This window comes from Thunnus albacares, chromosome 17 (genome assembly GCF_914725855.1).
Source record: "Thunnus albacares chromosome 17, fThuAlb1.1, whole genome shotgun sequence".
Classification (NCBI taxonomy): domain Eukaryota; kingdom Metazoa; phylum Chordata; class Actinopteri; order Scombriformes; family Scombridae; genus Thunnus; species Thunnus albacares.
Window position 1 is genome coordinate 1,875,024 of NC_058122.1, and position 25,840 is coordinate 1,900,863.

At 38.8% G+C, this 25,840-nt stretch overlaps 1 protein-coding gene across 5 annotated transcripts in view; it reads right to left on the bottom strand.

The window, feature by feature from the left end:
* Positions 1-25,840, bottom strand: part of si:dkeyp-72e1.9 (syntaxin-binding protein 4) — a 95,451-nt gene that overhangs the window by 9,482 nt on the left and 60,129 nt on the right. For all 5 annotated transcript variants that reach the window (XM_044331192.1, XM_044331194.1, XM_044331191.1 and 2 more), the window contains 8 exons: positions 16,511-16,617; positions 16,269-16,410; positions 15,279-15,351; positions 7,570-7,658; positions 3,207-3,303; positions 1,274-1,401; positions 987-1,079; positions 244-309 (listed from right to left, as the gene is read on the bottom strand). In XM_044331192.1, the coding sequence (XP_044187127.1) occupies positions 244-309; positions 987-1,079; positions 1,274-1,401; positions 3,207-3,303; positions 7,570-7,658; positions 15,279-15,351; positions 16,269-16,410; positions 16,511-16,617 (795 nt within the window). The remainder of the gene's footprint in view (positions 1-243; positions 310-986; positions 1,080-1,273; positions 1,402-3,206; positions 3,304-7,569; positions 7,659-15,278; positions 15,352-16,268; positions 16,411-16,510; positions 16,618-25,840) is intronic.

Genomic DNA, 25,840 nt, shown 5'->3' on the forward strand with positions numbered 1-25,840 from the left:
GTCGTTGCCTTGGCAATGCGGGTCCATGAATTTGGGGGGTGGAGCTTCTGAAGGAGCACGAAGGGAGGGATGTATTTGTTTGGGTGTTTAGGTCAGATATCAACAATCTTTCTCCAGAATGACTGACTCTACATTTAAGTAAGTGGTTTCAACATCTAAACTGATGTAAAATGACACAGCATGCTGCTTGAGTTGCTTTGGACACACTGTAGGTGCAGTATTTGTGTCTTGTTTGTCTCCCACCTCTGAGGTCTTCTGCAGCTCCTCCTCCAGGGTTTTCTTGCTGTGCTCCATGTCCTTCAGCATCACCTGCCAAAACAGGGAGCACATTAAGCCCAGGAGGCTTTTATCATCAGGCCAATAGTCTGACTGAGTGAAACCAGACTACATAACAGAGAGAACACTTCCCTCTGCCCTCTTTCAGCTATCATCAAGGACATGTGTCAGTTGTTTTCATGTTAAGTATCATTTTCCTTTTCTTATCTTAACCCTTTCTGACTTTTTTCTGTGAGGTTTGCTCATACGAGTGTTCACATTCAGACTCACTAAACTCTGTTAACTGCACAAACTTGATTGACACCACTAAATTGCTATATAAGGCAATCTGTCCTCCTCTGTTTGTGGGCATATCAGTCAGAAGTCAGCAAAGACATACATAAAGTTATACAGTAGGTGATGTTACACTGTCAGGTGTCAGAACAACTGATAAGTGTAGCTGCCAATAAAAATATGACAATTAAATAATAAAATATAAAAATCCTCTCAGTATAGTGGCAGGCATGATGATGATAATGATACAGCGAACAGAATATTATTTTTCCATTAAGCAGTGCTGGAAAGTAACTAAGTACATTTGCTCAAGTACTGTACTTAAAAATGCCATTACAAAAATATTCTCAAGGATGATAACTTCATGATCAACAGAACATAAACTTCCATCCACCAACACTGTGTGTGTGTGTGTGTGTGTGTGTATGCATGTTCACCTTGAGCTGCTTCATCTGGGTCTGAAGCTGCTTCACCTCTGTCTGAAACTGTTCCATCTCCTCACTGCTGTAGCTGCATTCTGATTCATACGTCTGCAGACACACACACATACACACACACCTCACTTGGGATGATTTACAAGTGTTTCACAGATTTGAAATCTTGTTTTTATCCACACAGATGAGAGATGTTATTCATAGCAACAAATGATGCTACAGCAGGTTGTCAACTTTTCTGTTTAATGTGTGAGAGTGCTGGCATGTGAGAGGCTGTGAGAACTCCTTACGGGGGAGTGGAAGGCTGACGTGTCCATCAGACTGGCTGCTTCATGATAGGAGAACATGAAGGGACCCGCCCCTAAACCCAGCTCCTCCAGGTTCTCCTGGAAGGTGTTCCGCGTGGCCTCCACAAAGTCTGAGAGTTGACAAACAAGTACAGATAGTTAGTTGTTGATGACAGAAATGGCAGGGTTACCACGTCCACCAGGACAACATATAACAGATATGAAAGAAGAGTAAAATCTCAGATCTCAGTGTTTGTGCTCAAATTTGCTAAAAACAAGATAGAGTGACAAGCCAAAGAGTACAGTTGAACTCAAGATGAGGTTTGAACTATTATTCATTTGTGAGAGTCTCAAATAACATGAAGAAAAATACATAAGTATTTGTACACAAAGAGATAATACATATGGAAAATATCTTAAATTTGCTTCTCTTCCACTATCTTCTGTACACTTTTTAAAAACATATTGTGTTTCATTAAACCATGGACACTTGTTTTACATTTTCTGTAGTGTTTCCACTACATTTCCTGGTTGATTTTTTAAGATAATATGAAGTTTGGGATGATTGAGAACATATCTGAACTGCTTTGGGGTCCAAACATCATATTGACATTAAAGGCTCAAGAAAACCTGAAATTGTGGATTTGTAACTAAACAGGTTTTAGTAGTGTTGGTGGTGTTGCAGCCAGTTCTTAGAAATGTCATCACTTGCTGTAAATTGCTTCTCTGTATCTTACATTTTTACCATTTTAAAACAGTTTGGTCACACAGGCTGAGCGTCAGTTTTTAGTCTTCTCTTAGTTCACTTTTCATAAGCACAGACAAGAGTCATAGTTATGTTGCACACTTGCCTGAAAATGTAACAACGTGACCATGTTGTTGGCTAATCTTAATGTATTACTGTGTTGACATATTTGTATATGGAATATTGTTTGGACCTAATGTTTTTATTTGATTGTGTAATTTTATATACAGTATTTGTATTGTGATATTTAAGTCAATAAACTGACTAACTTGTGTAATGACAACGTCAATATGCTGACCTCTGTGAAGTGTGGAACAGTGCAGGATGATTACAGCAGAAACGCACATTTGACTGTATATATTCACCATGAAAGCCATTTCAGGTGACAAAGAAAAAAAGATATTTGAATTCCAGCAGAATTGGACACAAAACAAAGTGAGCTGGTAAACAGTTGAGGGCAGAGGGCAGTGTCTATGGTTGAGTTTTCAGCTACAATTGTCAGCTAAGTCACTTTTTATTTGAAATTCAAACTGAGGTGCAATGACTAGCTCACAGAGTTTAAGCTAAATACGCTTGTGCCTTGTATTCTAGCTGGAGGCACTATCCCTCTGCATGTCCTGATGTCCTATCAGTAAACTAGGCTTGTTCTTCTTATTTATGCAGAATGAATAATCATGACATGTCCTGGTATCTGGACTTGAGACTGTGAGACTGTGTCTGTATAGACTCTGGTGATTTTTATTTTGTGTCTTCTGTAACGTCAGATGCTTTGCACAGTACATCACATGTAAAGCTACAGCAGTATATACTGTAGATACAGAAGAAAAAACACCTAAATCACACTTCATTAAACTTCATATTTCAACATAACATTTACTTTCATTTATCAATAGAACAAATATGCACAAGCAGCCCCTGTTGTAATTGAACATTACAGACATAGGTAGGGAGTATTCAACACAGATTCACTTTGTCTATCTGTTTACCAGCAGACACAGACCTGGCTCATTGTTACACAAAGTGACACAATGCACGAGTGACACAACCTGTAACTGACATACAGCTGTCACACAGAGCCTGTGATTTGACAGTGTTTCAACACAGATCTTTCAATTTGCTGTTGACACAACTGGAAGTGTGTGTGTAGGGCTTGTTTGTGTGTGAGTGTGTGTTTTTGTCCATGTGCTTCACCTCCATAGGCCACAGTGCCTTGTGGGTCTGCGGTCAGGCTCTGTCTCAACTTCTTTCTTTTCTCTTCAGTGACATCCAACCCGAGGAAGGACAAAGCCTGAGAGAGACAGAGACAGAAAGATACACAGACACAGATAAAGACAGAGAGGCACAGGGAGATATTTATACCTTGGTGCAACATCACTTGACAGAACATAGCATATACACGTGCTATGTTCTGTCATCAAACTGCAGCAATCTGCAGATTGTGCAGTTTGTGTCAAATTATACATCTTAAATAGTCTTAAAATCTTTTCATCTCCACAAGTTGTTTCACATTAAAATGTTTACAGGGTTAGGGTTAGTTTACTGAGAAGTGACAAGAAACATGTCTCAGAATGACACAATACAGTGCTTTAAAAAAAGGACATTGGAACATCTCTCCATGACAACTGGGCAAATTACTGAGGAATTAATGATTGAAAGCTCCAGAACAGCTGCTAAATGAACCTCGTGTTAGGTCTGTATTCTCAACTGTTGTTTTCAACTGTTAACCTCAATATTACATCTTTTATATGTTCACAATGGTCTTATCTCCATACACAATGGTCTGCATGTGACTTTAAAGGATTCTCCATACTGCCAGATATATCATTCTCATGGATAAATACTACATATCTTTATTTTAATTAGGTTTTCAGCAGAATAAGAATATTGACTGTGAGCCTCTAAAAAAATCACCATGTGTAATTTGTGTATTATTGTAGAATGTAAACTTCCTCCAGTCATGAAAAGACAAACAGAACCTGTTCTAATGTCCACAGTGTTAACTCTGGTCCTGACTGAGAGCCACAGACAGCAGAGAAGTCAAAGTATTGGGAGATGGACTAACAGATTGTTAGTTTGAGTCTTTTTATAGGATTTGTTAATAACAACAAACATAGAATAACAGCCAGTTATTCACCTTTAAGGCATCTGAAAAACTACGCTTGGCACAATAGTCAGTCCCTATCGTAGCCGTCTTTTGCTTGCTTTAAACAGGGTTGAAGTACATATATCCAGTGAAGTAGGATTATACTGTACTCAACAGTTCATTGTTTGTTTCACTCCACTCCTCTTTCATTGGGTTTTTGTCCTTTGTGACATTTCCTCACCTATTACTATAAATATCCATAATCTGTCTCTCTCTCTGCTTTGCAAAGGAGCCAACAGATCAAGAGAGAGGATGTGCCTGTATTCAACATTTAAACTCTCTCTCTGTCTCTCTAATCCCATTAATGAATTGGTAGATTAGGGTCAACCTCTGGCTGAGCAGGATCCGGACAAAATGAAAATTGTAGCTGAATAACAGTAACAAAACTGCACAGAGGGCAAAGACAGAAAGCCAGAGAATGAAGGTAGAGGAAAACAGAGACCATGAGCAGAGAGATGGGATGCTGGAAGGCAGGGGTGAGAGGGGGAGCAGTGAGAGAAAGTGCTGATACAGTATGGTATAAAAGAATGTACAAATGAAGAGCACGAGTATGATACAGAAGGCAGCCTGTGACTGGGAGAGATCAATGATTAGATGAAGAGAGAGCTTGGGGGTGGTGGGGGGGGGAAGTGCTACAACTGTAAAAAAAAGTTGCAAGCAAATTCAGAGAGACATGAAAGCTTGGTGTAAATTTGCTTTATGTTGTTTTTTTTTTTTTCCAAAAACCTGAATAAATGTGTGGACAAACATAACATGAGAATGAGAATGATGTGATGTGATCACATGATGTGATCCTCACAGTCACCAAATCTCAACCCAATTTAACACTTATGGGAGATTTTGGAGTGATGTGTTAGCAGTGGTGGAAAGTAGCTCAGTACATTTACTCAAGTACTGTACTTAAGTACAATTTTGAGGTACTTGTACTTAACTTGAGTATTTCCATTTGATGCTACTTTATACTTCCACTACACTACATTTCAGAGGGTACTTTCTACTCCACTACATTTATATTCCAGCAGCTACAACAGTAACATGCTTCAGTATTAATAATCTAATGATGTCATATATGATAATATATCAGTCAGAGGGACCAAACCACTACTTTTACTGCAATACTTTAACTACATCAAGCTCATAATACTTATGTACTTTTACTGTAGTAGGATTTTTCATGCAGGACTTTTACTTGTAATGGAGTATTTTTACATTAAGGTATTGGTGCTTTTACTTATGTAAAGGATCTGAGTACTTCCTCCACCACTGTGTGTTAGATACCATAAGGAAATGTGTTTGGAAGAATTCTGTTAATCCCTCCAGTGGAGTTCCACACACTTGGAGAATCTTTGACAAGGAGCACTAGGGCTATGGTGGAACAGCACCTTACTTTTTACCTTATGTCAGTTTTAACTTTCATTTATCTCCCATCTGTATTGTAACTAGGTATTTATAGTCTCCAGAGAATCAGTCCTTTTGATGACCTCCTGACCTTTCCTCTTGTATCACCATGAGGCCCAGAATTGCACAAATCCAATGCTAATTGACATCTGTAGAGACATCCGTCTCCTTGGCAGGTCACAGTTAAACATACTAAAAATTACCTAAACAAACAGGACAAAGCCACTAAGGGCCATTAGCAAGGATTTAGACTGTTAGGCCTCTTTCACAGCGGTGTGGTAAGGCAGTATGTGCTGGCAGAAAGAGCAGCTGCAGTATGTGCAAAGCTGGCAGGAGCGAGGCTAAAAAGTCTGAGCTGTTTGGGTTGTCCCTCTACCAGCCATCAGCTACTGATATCATGAACCTCATCACAGGTTTAGGTCACCACTGAGATCTATCAGCTGCCAAACAAATATTACCTCCAGCTGCTGACACAAATCTGAGAGAATGAGGAAATGTGTCTACTGTTAAAGCTTAGTGTCTTGTTCATTAAGTGACTTATTTATCCGGAGAGGTGTTAGTATTATTTATTATTATTTTAAAATTAATAATGAAAGCAGTATGAAGTTGGGAAATGTACTAAAAGTACTATACATAAAAAATGTAAATAATCTGAGCACTAGTTCTCTTAGCCGATTATGTCAGGTCCTATAATATCAAATGAAGTCGTCAGCACTCAAAAATAAGTATATATCACTTTTTCAATGATGCACAGCAGCAAAAAATGAACACATTTCAGCCCTAGGCTTTTCCTCAGCTTTTACTGAAACTCTGAAAGCAGTCTGAAAGACTCTGTTATCTGGAAAGAACAGAGTCTCTCTAGATAAAGGAGAAGACATTTGTCTGTCAGTTGTCTGTACAGCTTGTGACGCATCAGTCACAGCTGGACAGAGTAGATGGAATATTCATAAAACACCCACATCAGGGTGGACACACCCAGCTGGGTGGAGTTGACCAGTGAAAATGGCTGAACACATACTGCTGCAATGTTATCTGCCGTTACTGTTATGAAACTAGAGCAGTAGTTCCCAAAGAAGGAGCTGCTGTACCCTGGGTACGCCTGCCTTCAGACTGAGCCAAGGTGCCCAAAGATTTGTACATTTCTATTTTTTTGTCATCAAACAAACAAGGCAACATTTACATTAGACTAGCTACATTTATATATTACACCATGAAAACATTTAAAAACGGAAGAAATAAGCAATAAATATAAAAATCGTTAATACTACAAACCCTATTAAGGGGGAACTCCACTGATTTTCCACATCAGCATGTGTTTCTAGGCGTTGGGAGGAACTACTGCCTATGTGATAAAAGTAGTATAAAGCCTTTTGTGTCGACCATCCATCATGGCCACAACAAGGTCAGAGGAGTTCAATGCTACATGTGTGGACTGCTATTTTAAATATGCAGTTACAGCTGATGACATGACAGCTCACAGTAAGCCTGATCTATTTCCAGCTCCTGAGTTTTTACAGGTAAACAGCTATCAGAGAGAGAGAAAGCGATGGAAAGATTTGTCAATGTAAATAGAACTCAAAAAATGCAACTCTCAGCACAGTCTGAAACAATTGAACCTGAGTAAGTCAGAACTGAATGTGGAATGTGCCCTGCCCTCACCCTAACTTATGCAGTATAAAAATGTTTATTAAATACATTTGGTAATACAATTTAGTAATAATATTAACATTATAATGAATATGGACACTCAGTTATGTAATTTGGCAGCTTTGGTGCAAAAAGTCTTCAAGATTTTTTAAGATGACTTAGTAGTGCACAAGTACATGGTATGCATCACTGCAGCAAGGATAAGGTCAAGAAACAGAGGGAGGAGGATCTGGCCAAATAAACCCAAAGCAAGGAATAAACAGATCTCTCCAAACATGCTTTGCAGCACATGCCATGAGAAATCTAGTCAGCAGCATGTCTCTAAAATAACTTTTTTTTTTTATCTGACTGGAGGACAGGACTCACCAAGTCTAACTTGTCTGATTTGAGGCGTATGTAGGGGTCCAGTGTTATTTTAGGTTTGGCCCCTGTTGGCGACCTCTGGCTGGTTGAACCTAGAGAGAGAGGAAAAGAAAGAAGAAAAGGAAAAGAAAGTAGAGAAAAGACAAAGGTGCAGACAAAGGAAAAAATAAGGTTATTTTTTGTGGTTTTTATGGAAGCCCTGAGAGGCAAGTGAGAAAAAAAAATTCAGGTGATCCATGTTCTAAGTCTGATCTAAATTATTTTCTCTCCTGTATTTATGACTTTAGAACAGGTGAAAAAAAAAGTTTTGCAAGGATATTTTTTCTAAGTTACTTTTTTCATCTGTGAAAACTGGTGAAAAAAAAAATTTGAAAGGTGAAATTTTTTTTTTGTCAGGATCAAGTGTTTATTGTTGTAATACTCATTTTGGCCACAAGAGGCTGAATTGCACCGCTACCCCATGTTCTAAATAGGACTAAAAAAATTCATATTTTCTGTCAGGTGAGTTTTAATTTCTCCATGCACTCTAAACACAAGGTACATATATTGTATTTTAGGAAGTTATGTAACTTTACTGTCATGTCTTTCTTTTGGCTAGAAATGTATTTTAATTGGCACTAATCTGTCATTAGCATTAGGTATACTGACGTTAGCCCGCTAGCTAGCAAGTGAAAAACATATTGTTTATGGCTAACCAACAGCTACAACCTAGTTTGAGTCGACTGTATCGCGAATGTTGTCATGGTAACAGGGACACCTCACCCCTTATGAGTGGGATGTTTTACCAATAAAACCCCTTCTGAGTGGGACATTTGGACACCTTGCTAAGGGAATAGGACAATTTTGTACATTTAATGATAGCTATACACAACAGAATAAGCACTTTAGATACATTTTGATTTTGGCAATTTAAATTAATGTGGTTTTTATTCATATTTATGATATACAATTGTATGCTGTTTATTGAATACTGCAATTATAGTGCAATGCTTATTCTTAATCAGTTCTTCAGCTGACAGTTGAACCATTGGTAATTAGACAATTGGTTCTCTAACTTTTTCATGTCAAGGACCCCAAATTGATGTAACAAGCCGTGGACCCCTATTTGATAAGATTTTTGTCCCGGGACCCCTATCTGAGGAGATAGTTGTCAGATATGATTTAGTAGAGAATTCCGTAAATGTCTATACTGTAGGTGGGAGTGAAACCTCTGATCAGAATAGTCATTCTTATACATTGGGCTAACTTCTAGTGAATAGAATATTAGTAAAATTGAACTACTCTCCATTTTTATGGGGACCCCCTGGAACCCCGTCAAGGACCCTTGGGGGTCCCCGGACCCCACTTTGAGATCCAATGATCTACATCAAACCTGAGACAAGTCAACTCATGTTTGTTTGTTTAATATTCCAGAGAGAAGTCTAACATTTGAATTGTGGGTCCAACAATTCCATCCTAGAGGTGTAAGCCATGTCAATGAAGGAGGAAGACTTGTAAGGTTAATGAGCTTTTTTATTTAATGAATTAACACTTAATTAACAGCAACTATGACTCTGAATGATGCTGTCCTGTTTCACAGAGGGCAGAATGAGACCTACACACTGTTGGGGAGGAATTCAAACCTGATCAGCTGTGCGTAGGTAAGGTGTTATAAAGTATGACCCAAGCTGTCCATGCATATTGGAGCAGTGAGCTAAACTTGATTTTTTTCAATCTCTTGTAGACAAGATATTACATATTTAAACCAAAGTCTGTTTAATGACAAGTGGGTTCCATATTGGTAATGCCAGCCAGGAAGTAAGCTGAAGACTCAAAAGACCCCTATCATCAGTGTCTAAGTAAATTTTGTTACAAAGACATTTCTTTGAAAGAAAAATGTTTCCTCTTAGTTCAGCTTTCACATGTGCACCACCCCAGTGGTTTCTGCCACAAGGTCTGTGGTTACCATGCATCCTCACAGTTGATTTTAGGGACGATTAAGATATCCCAAATACAGTATCTATTCACTGCTCCAGAATTAATGCACCCATGGAAAGTAAAATATCAAGCAAGTATGCATTATAATGCCACTTTACCAGTCATTTGAGGATAAACCTTAGTCCATTACTTGATAGATCTGTCATGACAGTAATGTTACATAACCTGCTAAGACAAAATATATGTACCTTGCGTTTAGAGTGCATAGAGAAATTAAATGTCACCTGGAAGAAAACATGAATGCTTTTAGTCCTATTTAGAACATGAGGAGGTGCTGCACTTCAGTCTCTTGTGGCTGAAATAAGTATTACAACAATAAACACTTACAAAAATTATCCTGGCAAAACCTTTTTTTTCACCAGTTCTTAAGTCAAAAACACAGGAGAGAAAACATTTCAGATCAGACTTAGAAAATGGATCACCCAGGGTTTAACATGGGTAAAGTCTGATTTCATAGCAGAGCTGCATACAGGGCAGCTCTCTCTCTCTCACACATAAACACACTGACAACAGACCCGTTTGTGAATAGCCCCTCCTCTCCGTGTGCACTCTGAATCAAAACATGGGAGGAAGGATTGTTGTGTTATCAATACTTAGTCGGATGATTGATGCTACAGTTATAAACTAAAGTGTCTGCTCTGTCGCAGCACAGAGTAGCAGAGTGAGATGTCAGTTCTCCCTCCTGTTCTCTGCTGTAACTGTTAGCGAGCAGCTACTCTCATGTCTCCCGCTCTCTGCCTGCTCTTGGTGTGTCTCTCTCCGGATGGCAGGCAGGTTGCTCTGGTCCTGGTTCTAAGTGGCAGATCGTCCTCTGGCTCGTCCCCATGTCTGTGTGCGCTACAGACTGGTGCTGGCGCAGCCACATACATGCTCTGTCTCTTGACCGCACTCTGAGCTACTCCTTAAAGTAGCTACACTACTTGTACAACACATTTTAGTTTAGAAAACATATTAAAATACTTTGTTTTTTAGTTCCCTGATGCTTAGGCCTGGTGAGGGGTCAACTTATGATACACTGGTGGAAACCCTACAAGTTATCTCTGATAAGTCTATGTTCTTAATACAACACTGAAAATACAGCTGGGTTGTCAAGGTTAGCTGTACATAGCTTTGCAGTGGAAAACCTCATAAACAGTGTTACTGAATAATTAATTTAAGAAAGCCAGCTACCTCCACAGATAGAATCTAATTCCGTGGGAAACACTGGATCACAAATTTTTTTTTTCCCATTTGCCTCTCATGGCCTTCGTAGATTTTTGAGTCAGGAGTTATGTGAAAAAACATTCTTGTGTAGAAAAGAAGTATGTTTTGAAGTATGTCTGAGATATGGCACTAAGTAGTATTGGCAGATTAATAAGGAGGGAGTATGTGAGGTCACAGTAGAAACAACAGGAGGAGAAATATATCAGAGTACATGGGCAGATATTCCCTGTGGATTTGGTGGAAGAGGGTGGTTGTGGCGATAGGGGAGGTGTGTATGAGTGTGTGTGGGTGGTGGGGGGAGGATGAAAAGCAGATGATTAAAAAGAGAGGAGTAGTGGAAAGGTGGATGATTATATAGATGAGAGTGAGGGAGAACAGTAAGAGAGGGGAGGGCAGACAGCCAATGCCTAATATTAATTTGATGAGTTTGTCTGTCCCAGATTTGTGTATCTGATTGCTATAGTGATGGTAACATTCCTGTGTGTGTGTGTGTGTGTGTGTGAGAGAGAGAGAGTGAGAGTGCACACCCCCTGTTGCCAGGGGTATGAGCTGATTGCAGTGACTACCCTCCTCCTCCTTGTCCCACCCAAAGGATTTAGACTGCCCCACCCCTGACTGGTGGTGACGATTGACCTGCTGTCGTGACAACAGATCTGTATTAAACACAGTTATACCCAGATACAAGTCCACATCATACAGTCATACATTTCTATTCCAGTATAAGAGAGTGGAAAAATTATACACTTACAAAATAGGTGTATTTCCATTTTTCTACTTGAGGAAATAAAATAAAAATGTTTAAAATCCATATGGTATTTCTGTATGAATTAGCCATTACTGTGGTGTTTTTGATGTATTTTGTCACCATCTTTGGTGCTAATGTATGAGCTTCAAGATTTTTACATTGTGAAATGATTCAAAATAATTTCAAAGCCTGTTGTAAAGTACCCTTTGCAAACCTCTGAAAAAGCTGAACTTTATAACTGTGTACAAAGGATTTGTCATTGTAGAAAACATTGTTGAATTGTTGTTGATTTTTGAGATTTGTAGTTGTAGAAAAAGAAAGTCAATTTTTAACGAAGAATGGTGTATTTTATATGATTTGCAATTCCAAAAGATACAGAATCAATGGTCAGGTTATACCAGGACTCTGCGTTAGACTGAGTAACAGCTTTTTTGAACGTTTGACTACAAATTTAAAGCAAAAAACTGTGTGTGAATCTTCCGAACATACATACTTAAAGATCCCCTCCAGACATGTTTTAAAACATATAAAGATACTCCCGTTTGGATGATAATTTATGTCTGATGTGGTTCAATTACCTAGTTAGAAATTCTTAAAATTACACCTACTCCATCACCCTCACTGAAAAATTTAAAAAATGTTGGACACAAGATGTCTCCTACTTCACTGTAAAGTCCATTCTCACTGTATGTACACTGGAGTCTTCCACATCACACTTGTGTAACTTGCATACTGGACCAGGATTGGCTCCAAACTAGTTGTGATGTCACAAATCATGCTCATAAATACACACCTTAAACTCAGATGTAAGGTGAGTGCAGAGACTTTCCACCTTTAGCAAATTAATGTAAAAACAAACTCTGTACATTCTACATATTTCTGCACAGAGAAGGTCAAACATCCAACGGAAGTAACAAAAAGCAAAACCTAGTTTTGAATGGAGGGGGACTAAGTCGTGCAAAAATCTTAGTTAGACATTGTCATATTTTTTACTACTACTACAAATCTAAAAAACTCAAGATTACAGACGTGTCAGAGCCCTCTGCAAGACCTCTGCAATTATTGCAAATGACAGTAGGACTCCAGGTAATTTCAGGTGCGTGCAAAAAGGGCTTTACACATATTAACACAGGTAAATTTACTCCTTAACAGGATTGAACGACTCTGACGAGCTGTCCCCCTGCTGTGCTTTAGGAAGGGGCAGACATAGCACAAGACAAAAGTGCAAGAGGAAGGTCAGGCAGTTAGAGAGGTCAGCTCAAAGTGATCCTCCGTGGGGAGTAGAGGCTTAAATTCAAGCATAAGTACAAGCCAGCAGCAGGAAAACCAAATGAAATTTAACTTTGTTTAAAGCTACATAACGAGACTGCACCTTTTCTTCCCATAATTCTGAAAGCACACAGAAATTATTTATTGTCATGAATCAATGTTACTGTAAAAAAAATGACATTCAGCTAGTATGTGTATCTACTAACCTCACTGCAAAACCGCTGACATCTGTCATGGCTAGCAACTGGCTTAACTAATAAGAGCCTGAAAGGTAGCTAAGTGGTCAGAACACCTAGGAAATAACCTTGGGTGGGGTAATCCAAGCCAATAGGATTGGGATACTGGGTGGCTTTGAGCCGGGACCGATGGGCAACCCTTTACATTAGAGCTACTGGTTGGCTGGGCTGTAAAGTACAAAAAATGTGCATATGTAGTAAAGACAGAATGGTTTTTATTATTTCAGTTTTCCAGTTCCTCAGCCAGAAATATGTTTTCATGTGCACCAGTTATCAAAATTCAGACAATGCCTAATTATAACAATTGGCATTTTATTTGACAATATAGATAAACAGCAAGAGGGTGACATACATTGTAGGTCCCCAGCCAGAACTGAACCAGTGAAATTGCATTTAAAATGCTATTTAAATACATCTCAAACCTAAATGACACTATGACTAAATGAAACCTCTAACTCGTTCAAACCAATGCTGCTAGATTCCTAACCAGAACCAGAACATTTGATCACATCACACCAATCCTGATCTCTCTCCACTAGCTGCCTGTACATGACAGAGTTGATTTCAAAATATACAAAGTACTGTACTCACCCTGACCTATAAAGCACCATGTAACCTCTCACATCTTGTTTCACTACATATAATTCTGATAATTTATCATTCCCCAAAATTAACAAAAGGTATCAAGGATTTTCATAGTGTGGTCCCGTTTGGAACCATCCCTGGAAATCACTGCCTGTCATTTTCAGTTTCTATTACACAATCAGATCAGCATGTGCGCATGATTTTTTGCTAAACCTGCACACTGAAGCCATACCTCATCATAACAAAAACAGTTAAAAAAACAACACAATATTTTCAAACACAAGCTTATGTAGGCTTGAGGTACCTTTTTAATCAGGTTTGAAACAGCAGCTACTATGCAAGTACTGTTATTTTGTTTTTGATTATATGAAGGATAAGATCATCATGGTCTAGTATTTTCTGGCTGTCTTCTTTTTCCCTCACTATTTTTTCTTGTTAATTCTGGCTTTTATTCCCTCTTCAGCACTGACAAACCAGTGCTAACAACTGAAGAACAATAATGAAGATGGGACTTTTTTTTCATGATCCCTCACATTCATTCCTGTGTACTCTGAGGTCCCCTACTGTGCTGTGATCTTGATTAAATTCCATCCTCTCCTCTCCACCTAATCCCCAGTCTCTGTAAGGGAGCAAATGTTCCCCGTTTTTCATTCTCGGATCAGCTGGCTTTATCTAGTATATGTCTGATTTGAGGGACTTCAAGGACAAATCACTCAAAATCTGAAGTTTGATTCAGCAGGTGTTTTAACAGTCCTTTAAAAGGTTTTTTTTTATAGCATATCTGCTTTGGTAGACCACACTTTACAAGTCAACGTGATATTAAGCAGGGTGGACGACGATGGTGAATGCATGAAATAGTAGGTGTAAATGTATAACCAGTGATGTGTGTAAAAAAGAGCAGTCAGTGATCTTCACAGGTCAAACAACTACCAAAACATACCAAATCAATTGCATAATTGTGTATTTTCTTAGATGATAAGGCTGACATTGTTGCACATTTTTCTTACTGTTAACAAATACTAGGCACAGACCAAAACCAATGTGTTAGTCAATCTCTCAATGCTTTCTGAAGCGCCTACACTGTCTGTGGCTCTCAGCCCCATGTCCAGTGGCTCCTACACTAGATTGGATTAAATTGAAAAAAAAAAAAAAAAGACAAATGTATACGTGATGACACTCAAGCAAGTTCCATTCACTCAAAAAGGTCATGGGATATGGTTAGTTAACATTGAGTAAGGAATATTTTTCTCAAAGTACACTTAACAGCTGGGCAGTACATAATAAATTTGTTGAAGACTAGTTTCAGTGGCGGATTAATTCTCATTTGGGGCTCGAGTGAGTATATCTGGCAGCAGGATGGTATGTGTGTGGGATTGAGTCAAAATAAACTACGTGTGTGTGTCACCCAGTGCAACAGTGTGGCTCATTAATGTGTTTTTGGACAAACATGGAGCTCTATGGCACAGAGGAATAAAATGTATCAGGCTTTAGGTCCAATTCATTTTATCCTCTAATGAGATTAATTGACATTAAGAAAATCATTGAATTTTGCCAGACTTATCCTTTAAAGTTACAAGAACTATATTTTTTAATAACTGAGTCCCTGTAATGTGAAAAGGCTGTTAGTACTACTATTCCCACTGTGAATCAACAGCTCTCAGCAGCAGACACAGAGGGTATGTAGTGAGGTGATGTACCTGAAATGTGGATATCCGGTGGGCAGATGTCAGGAGAAGGTGAAGACACTTGGGCTGGCTCCTCTGTACAGATCTGCACAGAAAAACAAATAAAACCAATAGATGTCAATTGATGACAATCTAAAGGCAACAGGTACTCTTTAAATTGTATCAATACTGCCCACTCTTAAAGATTTGAAGCTGCTTTGGTAGCGCAGGTTTGACTCACAGGATGTTCTACAAACAGATAAAAAATAAGTAAAAGAAAACCTTTGAATAGATTGTCTCTAATCTGGAGGAAATTGCATCTTCATCAAATACTGCACATTACAGAATGGAGATAATTGTGGAGGCAGGAGTGTTTTACAAAGATAGATTAGTATCAGTTCATAAATTGGTCAATTTAAGAGAGCTTGGAAAGTTAATGAATTTATTTTGCAACACAGAGTTAAAAAAAAAATCAATAATTCTATTTCCACTTTCTGCCTTTAAAGCATGAAATATGAATATATTTTTATAATAGAAACATTACAACATTTTAAGTGTTTTTTTTCACGATTTCATTTTAAAATTCAATGATTAGTTTATTGACAGAATAAAGAAATAAATTGTGTCAATTAGCAAATGTTTTTTATTCATTTTAAATCAATCCATTTACAATACAGTAGCTTTTTAACTTTAACTTCAAGTGGCACACTCTAGGTTACACAGATAACAAGAACCTGACAGGTTAAAAACAAATGCAACCTACAGTGAATTAGTTAAGATAAAAAACCTCGATAGTTTTAGCTCTCTTTCCCAGAGCCATCTCATCACCTTTTCTTATCCATACTGTTGTGAGTAAGCTGATACGGAAGCCTAAGATTTGTTTTAGAAACCTAATCCTCATGATTTTTTATTCACTTTGAAATACTGCTTTTTTGTTTCATACTTGTTGCTATAATAAAATGCTACAAAATTTGGGAATCCACAGACAGGGTATCCAGAATTGTTACATATTGTGGAGCTGACCTCAGGTGATCTGATGTGGACTTTTAAGCGTCCAGAGTTGTAGTTGTTGCCTGTGGCTCGCTGGACACCGTTGTGGAGAGATGTGCTGCTTGGGAAAAGCCCTTTACCCGGGATGAAGGCTATCTCCACCACACTGTCTTGACTGGAGACATAAAACATAAAAATACAAAGACATAAGTATACACAACAATGTACATATAAATGGAGGAAAGAGGGATGACTGTAATACATGCACCACCAACCTGAATTTGACTTTGTTCAGCATGCTTTTGGCCTCCTCATGGGTCACACCTATCAAAGACTCCTTGTTAATGGCAATGAGCTGATCTCCAGGCCTCAGACGTCCATCCTGTACAACAAGCACACAGAGCCTTCAGACACGCTGAGCTGAAGAACCAGACAGGTGCCCTATTTTCCTTTGGTGACCTATGCTGTTAAATAGGATTTTTAAATCCTCTTGATTCATCCACAGGGGGTTGGGCATGTATGAAAGTATGGACTACTATCAGTCCTTTTCAACTAAAGGAACTGAACAAAACGTAACATTTATCCATCGTCACAGGTTTTGGTTTTCTTTCCACTGTCTCCTGTGCTGGGACCTAAATTTGGTCTTTGTTCAGGGGGTGATAGTAAATCGAAGTTCCAGGTACAGTCATGAGTTGCTAGCAATACTGCTGTTTGAGACTGCCCAAGCAGATGTGTTGTCACACAACCATACCATGGCTGCAGTCTGGTAGAAATGGGGGTGCGGCTAGGGATGCACCATCCCCAGATATAATAAAATTGAAAAGATGAAATATAGAAAAATAAAGGATCACAAAGCTGCAGTGGAGTGAAAGAAAATCAATTACAAAATAAGCACCACTTTCATTGTTTTCTGTCCCACAACTACTTCCTTCACTCACCTACCAAACAGTGCTTTGAATGGTCCAATGTTTGGATTTTTAATTAAGTATATCGGAACGTTTGTAAAATACAGTGGAAACACAAGGAAAAACTTCATAGCAAAGTCTCACAGTTCTAAAATGTTCAGGTTATATGAAGCCTCAAGCTACAGCTTTTTAAGCTCCTGCAGTAAAAAGGGACTACAAGTCACTTATGAACACAATCACCCCCTTACAGATATAATGTATTGAGGCTGTTATGTCCTCTAGCATTAAAATCTAGGGGAAAGGAGGAGATAAGATCTAGTGTTTTTTGGAGGTCACAGAATCTGGGCCAGACCACATATGGTGAGGTCAACCTTTCCAAGTTATGGAGAACATCCACTGACAATTGACTGACAGCTGGAAGCTACAACAATCAACAAACAATGGAAAAAGTTGAGATGTCACAGCTGATTTCTCACCTCAAATCTATGTTGACACTGATTTTGGTGGAGGGGTTAAAAATTTTTGAAACAATACGCCAATAACAGATGCTGAGTTTGTCCAGTCAGGTACAGGATATTCATGTCTATGACTGAGTAAAGGAGAGAACTGTCTATCATTTATTGTTTAGCTTATTTGAAATCTGTCTTAAAGCAAAAGCATTCTGAACTTTGCCATACTAAAATAAGCAGAGCTCAAAGTGTCTGCAGGTTTTGTGAAGTTAAGAATGTACTGGTGAAGAGGGATCAAGTGTGTGCACATCCAGGCAAACGATTCAGGTGCAAAACAAAAAAATATTTTATAGCAGGGTACAAAGGAGTGAGGTCTGCACACTGTTAAGCTCCCAATAAATAGTTTTATTCTCTTTTTAAGGCAACACTTCCAGGCATTTGCCTAAGGAAAATCTTACACTCCATTGTTCTCTGCAAAGAATGTACTGATGGCCATTACTCTACGGGTGATAAAGGATCAAATAGCTCATCTATGTACAAATCTTTCTTTCCTGTTCCAATGGGGGTTTGCCACCTTCTAGCACACTTCTGATAAATGCATGGCTGCATAATCCCCCCGCTGACTCATCCCATACAGAAAATCTCTGTGCATGAAATGCTAGCTTGCTTCCTATATGACACAAGGGATTAAGAGTTGGGATTTGGAGGAAATGGACAACCTGCTTCCATAAGCAGAAGACTGAGAAACAGAGCGAGTCAGTGTCAGTAGCTGTTGTAATAGAGCCAGGCATTAGTGTACAGTGTTGACTGAGTTAAAAGAGACTTTATGACAGAGTGTGGTCATACAGCTTTGCTTTACCATGCCCTGTCTCTAACACAGTTGCATGTAGTCTTCTGTATCATTCACCATCTGTTATTGAGGATTTTGAGTCTGGAGGTCAGAGAGAAACAAATGAGCCAAAATAAATCTCATGCATATACATGCCTGCTGTACTGCTGCCTCATCCCTGATAAAACTTCCTGTACTGATCTGATTCTGGACAAATGCAGTATGTATGGAGAGAGGTGACGATGAAGTGCCTGTGTCTTTATTGTGTGTATAAAAGTTAATTTGTAGATTTTTATTGGCCTAAAACTGCTTTAATTAATCTCTGGCCACTTAGTGGCAACAAACTGAAAACATAACATCTGACAAATTATCACCCCATAAATTTGTTATTTTGAACGTGTTAGCAAACAGTATATTTACACATCTAGCATAGACAAGACAATGATTTTTCTATGATAAATGATTCCTGCTGCTGCTGGAAACTAGGTTGATGACAGCAGAGTTTCCAATCAGGAAAACCCAAAAAAATTGAGCTATAAGTGACTAAAAATCTCTTTAGAGCTGAGGAGAATTGCAGAGTTGCCAATAATTCTCTGGGTTCATCACTACAAGTGACACCTTTCACATTGCACATAGTCCTTTGATTGATTGTTGATATAAAAACACTGACTAGTTCTAGTACTAATAACACAGCTGTAAGTAACTGTTAATTACAGAAAGCTATCTTTTATTTGCAGCAAAAAGTCAAAATACTTGTATAAACCGCTTTTGGTAGGTTACATCTTGTATACAGCTATTCATGGGGATCATGGGATAAAAGCTTAGCCCTGAGGCACTGCTGGGCTAAAGTGTCAAGCTAGCCAGTGATTCACTGGCACTCACTGGTTTCTTAAATCTAAATTCTGTAAAACTTTGCAGGACATATGCAATAACAAACAGCTGCTTAGAAACAGCCTGCTTCAAATGTACAAACACAAGTGCAGATTCCTGTATTCTCTGTCTCTCCCCTTCATTCTCCTCCTTTCCTTATTTGTCATATTGCCCACAGTTGACAGTAAGTGGGCGGAAAGAGAGGCGAGGAGGATGGGATTGGGCAGAGGGAAGCAGAAGAAGCTGGGAAAAGAATGAAAGGCAGTGATGTGCAAACAGGAGGGGTGTGTAGGTTTGTTTGAGTGTGTCGTCTTTGGGGTCATTGTAAGTTTGCGATTGTAGGCTCTACATCATTCTAACTCCCCTTCAATCTGTGAGGAGACTAACTTCCTGGCTAACTTGATGACTCTTCTCTTGAAGTGATAATATCGACAGTTTTCACAGATATTTATGTGCTACTTGTCAATACAACATCCAAAGCCGTCAAGTCCTGGACTACATCTGCCAAGGAAACTCTGAGAGGCTGCTTCGAGTGTACTGGTTGGGAGATATTCAGTACAGGTGCGAGCAGCCTCGATGAGCTCACGGACACGGTGACATCAACTTCTGTGTGGAGATGTGTATCCCCACCAAAACAGTGAAAACCCACAGCAACAACAAAACCCCGGTTCCACAAAGACATTCAACTCCTACGCAAGAAAAAGAACCAAATCGCATCTAATGACCCGAGAACCATCTGGAAAAAAATAAAGTCAATGACCAACTACAATAAAAGTCACTTCCCCATACCTGTCACTGACCCTGATCTCCCAGACAATATTGACCACCCCTCTGATGGATACTCACTAGTTTGCCTATCGTGCCAACAGGTCAGTTGAGGATGCTGTCAACCTAGCCCTCCATCACACACTACATCATCTAGAGTCACCCAACACCTACGCCCGCATACTATTCATTGACTTCAGCTCTGCCTTCAATACAATAAACCTGGTCAATCTTTTCAACAAACTAATGGACATGAACATTGACCCCTGCATATGCCACTGGATAAGGAGCTTTCTGTGGGGAAGGAGGGTTAAGATGGACAGCCTTTCATCTTGACCCCTGACCCTCAGCACAGGCACCCCCCAGGGTTGCGTCCTCTCACCCTGGCAGGACAAATACCGCCAGCAGGTAGTTCAAGCAGTCACTTGGTGCACCAACAACAACGTCCAGCTCAACACTTCAAAAACACAGGAACTTATTATAGACTTCAGGCACAGCCCCCCCAATACCTCATCCACTTTTCTGGAAAACCCATAACAGACTCTTTCAAATTTCTTGGCACATTCATCAGTAACACACTCAAATGAATCACATCACCAAAAAAGCCCACCAGAGGCTGTTTTTCCTCCAACAACTCAAGAAATTCAAAGTCAACCAATCCCTCCTTCTTCAGTTTTACACTGCCATCATTGAAAGCATACTCACCTCATCTATAATAGTCTGCCATGGAAGCCTGGACAGTCACTCAGGAAAAAAATTGCAGCATATAGTTAAAAAAGCATCCAAGATCATTGGCAAACCCCTCCCATCAGTTGAATCACTATATATCAAACACACTATCAAAAAGGCAAATAAAATCATCTCTGACCCCTCTCACCCTGTTCACCACCTGTTCCAATTGATGCCCCACAGGAGGCGCTATAGATCCCTGTCCACCAAAACATCCCATTTCAAACACAGCTTCTTCCCCACTGCCATAAGGACCCTGAACACTTTGCAATAATGATTGCAATAATCCCTGCCTGATGCACCTGCACTTTAAACTGTCATGTCAATGTATATACTGTCTGTAAATATTGTTGTGCAAATTTGCGTATATTGTCTGTTGTGTCTGTCCTGTGTAAATCTGTTCTATGTCTGACACAGTGTTATGAGCTTCCCTATATGCTGTACCGAAAGCAAATTCCACCAACCTTGGCCGTGTGGTCATTAAATGATCGATTGATTACACCATATCTTTGGCCAGTGCCATTTAAAACTATTTATACTACTTCCTCCCTGAAATCCATTGTCAAAACACAAAAATGCTTGTGAATGTTCAAATTTTACCAGGCACTCATTAGATTACCATTGTTTTTTTTGGCTGGTTAGTGAAGCATAATTTACCAGCATTTGGATGGTGGCTGGTGCTAATTTTGTGCCCTGCACTAAAGTAATGTGGGAATGCAGCAACTTTGCTACAACCAAGTCCAAAAAAGGACATATCATATTACATTCCATGTCCACTTGCATATTTCAAAACAGATTTGGGCTTGAACATGTATTTGAGAAGTTTCCATTTTGAGTTTGTTTGTTTGTTTACATAGCCTGCTGAGCCACTGGAAGTTAGAAGTCAAACAGGCTACACCCCATTCCATACTCTTACCTTCCACCTCACTACATAAAGGCCACACTCCTCCCAAAATTGGCATTGAATGATAATCATGAGGTACAGAATTGTCCAATATTGACAAAATCCCTACAGATACTGTGCTAGGTGAGTACAATGTTCTTCATACTAATTGCTCAGACACAGATACTTTTGAATTGCAGCCAGAGTTGATAGTAAGACTCTAGTCAGTGAGAAGTGGCAGGTTATAAATGCACATGTTTACACCTGTATGAATATGACTGGATGTCACTAGTCAGCTGGTAGCTAATGCAAGTGAATGAGCCAGTGAAAGTCAAACATGAATAACACAGTTGATGCCAATCAACTAATGCAAGCACGACTTCAGTGCTCTAACAAAGCTCCATTTGTAATACACTAGAATTATCCTTTACCAGCAAGAGACCAACTCTAACTGTCTCATCTAATCCAATGGAGGATGTGTGTCACAGTCAGCATTCTATAATGTAATGCCTATTTGACAAACTGAAGCGTGCTGTCAGACAAAACAATCTTAAAGGCCAATGGTGAGGTTATGAGGTAGTGTGGTTACAGTGTGCAGCACTTGTTGCCTTGTTTCTGTCAAGCACAAATGGCTGTGTTCCCAATATTCCCTTGGATACTTTGGCCAGGGTGCAGAGCTCATCCATCACATTTACAAGTAACTTCCCATCAGAATACATGGCACATTTCCTATTTTCCATCTCTTATCTCAACCCTTACTGCTTCCAATAGTTCAATTTCCTTACTAGATCCTTCAACCCTCAGCTAGTAGACAGCTGTTCTCTGGATATAAAAACAGCATATCATGTTTAAGCATCAGTAATTAAAAGATGACTCTTGCAATAAGTAGATAGATAGAGCTACATTGTTGTCCAAAAACTATTAAAACACATCAGTCACACTGTTGCATTGGGTGACATGTTCCTTCATTTCCATGAACACACACACTATAGTTTATTTTGACTCTATCACACAACGTCCTACTGCCAGAAATACTCACTAGAGCACCAAATGTCTAATTATCTGCCACTGTAAATAGCCCCCAACAAAAGCATAGCTTCCTCCTGTTTGAGTAGATTTTGCTAAACTACAGCAGCCAGTAGCAGAAATCACTGAGTGTTTTGAAAAACTCCACCTATATACTGCATTTGTGAGCTGTTTTTAAAGATGTATGTCCTCAGAAGGAACCCAATGACTTAGGGGTGACTGTCAGACAGGGAGGTCGATAGCACGGTCTGAATGTGAGGTGCTACTGCTGCTCCTGTAGCATCTACATATTGTACCACTATGTAAGACAAAATCCTTGTAATTCTGAATAAAATTCTGTGTGTGTGTGTGTGTCTGGGTGTGTGTGTGTGTGTGTAGGGTGATGCCCTAAGCATAAGAGTCCTAGCTTGATGGCTGACCTTCACACTTGGTGTGCTGTGTCTGTTCTGGGACTCTGGGACTCAAATAAAGCAGCACTGACACCAAAACAACAAAAACACCAGGAAATATTCAAGCACTGTTTAACATTCTTTAATCCAGCATGAAATCCTACATATTCATCAGGATTTAATGAGCTAAAAGGACTGCATTTGTCATTGTATGTTAATTTCCTTCAGGGAATCAAGGTGACACTACTAATAATAGAAACATACCGTAGATATTCTGTGTTTTAGGAGAACCAAAAGTACCAGATTAGTGGCATATGGAAGAAATGTTGGGATAGCATGTTTTGTAATGTGGCTTATAGTTATAACATGGGATCTATAGTATTGTTAAGGGTTCACTTGAACTCCCCAGTTACAGGATACCTTCCATCAAAATCCAACTTTCTTCACCTAAACTTTTCAAAAGCATTTTTACCAATACTTTGAATAATTACACATAAAGATCATCATTTTTCCTTTGACTTGCAATTTTTACACATTATCACAATTTATTACAAATGAGCAAAACAAAGATTGCAAAATGAAACAATTTTAGAAAAGCTGCATTTTGGGTCATCACTACAAAACCCCTCAAGATCCTGGTGGGACTGACAGCATGATAACATACACTATATATTTATTTGTAGGATTTCTGCACTAATTAGCTGGCTAATTGTTAGATGATGACTGCACAGTTTTGCTACAAAAGCTGTAGGCATCACTGGCTAAACATTCTGTATGTGCTCTGTGTCATTTCAGCTGAATGCAGGCCAGCCTTTACAGACCACTACACTACATCTTGCTTGTTACTCTGAGATTTCTGAGTGCTGGTGCAGGTTATATTTCAAGATGCTGTATCACTTCTTACATTAGCTGTTTACTGTGCGTTATTGATGACAAACAACACTGGCACTTTTACTTTGATGCAAAAAATGGAACAACTGAGAAAATTAAAAATTAAACCGCTAAGGGACAGATTTACACCAGTGAAAATTCTCCATCGCTGAGCTACAAGAGTGCCTTGAAAAGTTCCCACTGGCCTGTTATGTACCACTACTGACAGCTACACCGTGCCAAAGTCAAAGTGATACAATCACATCACGCCTGTTCTGGCCTCTTTTCACTGTTTTCAAAACCTAAATAGATGTTCAATGTGTCTGCATATACAATATGTACAATATGTCTTATCTATTTATTTTGTTTTTTAATCTTATTTTATTGTTGTGTATTTTATATATATATATTTATTTATTTTTTTACTGTACTGTACTATTAATTGACTGATGTGTAATGTGATGTGAATTTACCCGTGTAAAGCCCTCTTTAACTCAGTTTTGAAAGGTGCTATAAAAATTATTATAATCATTATTGTTACATCAGTTGACAAATTTGGATCTACCTACCTCTAAAATGTAATCCCCGCCCCACACTTTCCCTTTTACTTTTACTTTAATTCTAGCTGTGTAGACAAAATGATCTCAACTTCAGGTCCACTCACTTGTTTGTTCTTGAGCTTTGAACTGTGTCACATGGGTTTCATCAAGCTCAACTTTAAGGTCAACATGGATGAGAAGTCCTAGAGGTGTTCAGAATCACAGACAGTTAGAACATCTACAGTTCCATAACAACTGAGCAACCTGAATCTGCTGGCAAAGACCATGTGACCATGTGTGGTCAAAAGCTCAAGAACACGCAAGTAAGTGGACCTTGAACTGAAATAGTTTTGTCATCTGCTGTTTCCAAGGTCAAGAAAGACCTGTCAGACCCTTGCTGTGTTTCTGTAGATCAACAGAACACATCAACATAACAGGTTGATACAGATCACTCCATGCCTCTTTACCTAGGCTAGTAGAAAGAGGCTCTACACTACTACATCTGTGCTTCTTAGCCTAATATTATTAACTTAATCAGGAGTGTTGGCAACCCACAGCAGTCTCCCATCTTAATTCCCCATTAACATAATTTCCAAAGTAGTAACAGATCCTTCTGATGAACGCCAAGATTAGCAGCAGTATCCACCTCTCACCTTACATTACCTGCATGTTATGTGTACTGTAACTATAACTAGCATGTGGTTGTTACTGGGCTGCCACTTTCATTCTGAATACTAAATCCAGGGCTTTAGTATCTAGAATGAGTACATCTTTTCTTTTTAAAATGTCTCTGGTACAAAGTTCAAACATTAAGGCCACTAAAGTAAGTTTAAGAAACAAAGAATGTTCAGTGAATCCAAAATGACTGGTCCTTTCTTCAAAGTGATTTTGAAAATATTTTGAATTTACGTATTATATAACTGTAATTGTGAACCTTAAAAATGTGTTAAAAAAACATACATTTAAATGCTCAAGAAGTAATTATCTCTGCCAGGCTTAAGCCTTAAAACTAAACTACTAATACTACTACTAATAATAATCAAATGACTAAAATGTGATCAAAACTAAACACATTTCCATCAAAAGACTAAAGTAAATCAAATTAATTGCCAAAATGAACTCTGCACATATAAAAGGCTACAGAACTACAGTATGTGTGAATTCAGGAAGTGTGTGTCTGGTTGGTCGTACATATTTGTAAAGTGACTACTATGTGGGTGGAAATGACATTCTGTTTTAGACAGCTAGTCACAGAAACAGGATCAGTGGTCTGTGACCTGGGCATGGCTCAGCAGTATTTTACACTAATCTGAGGCCAAAGCTGCAGAGGTCTGCATATGTACTCTTTCAT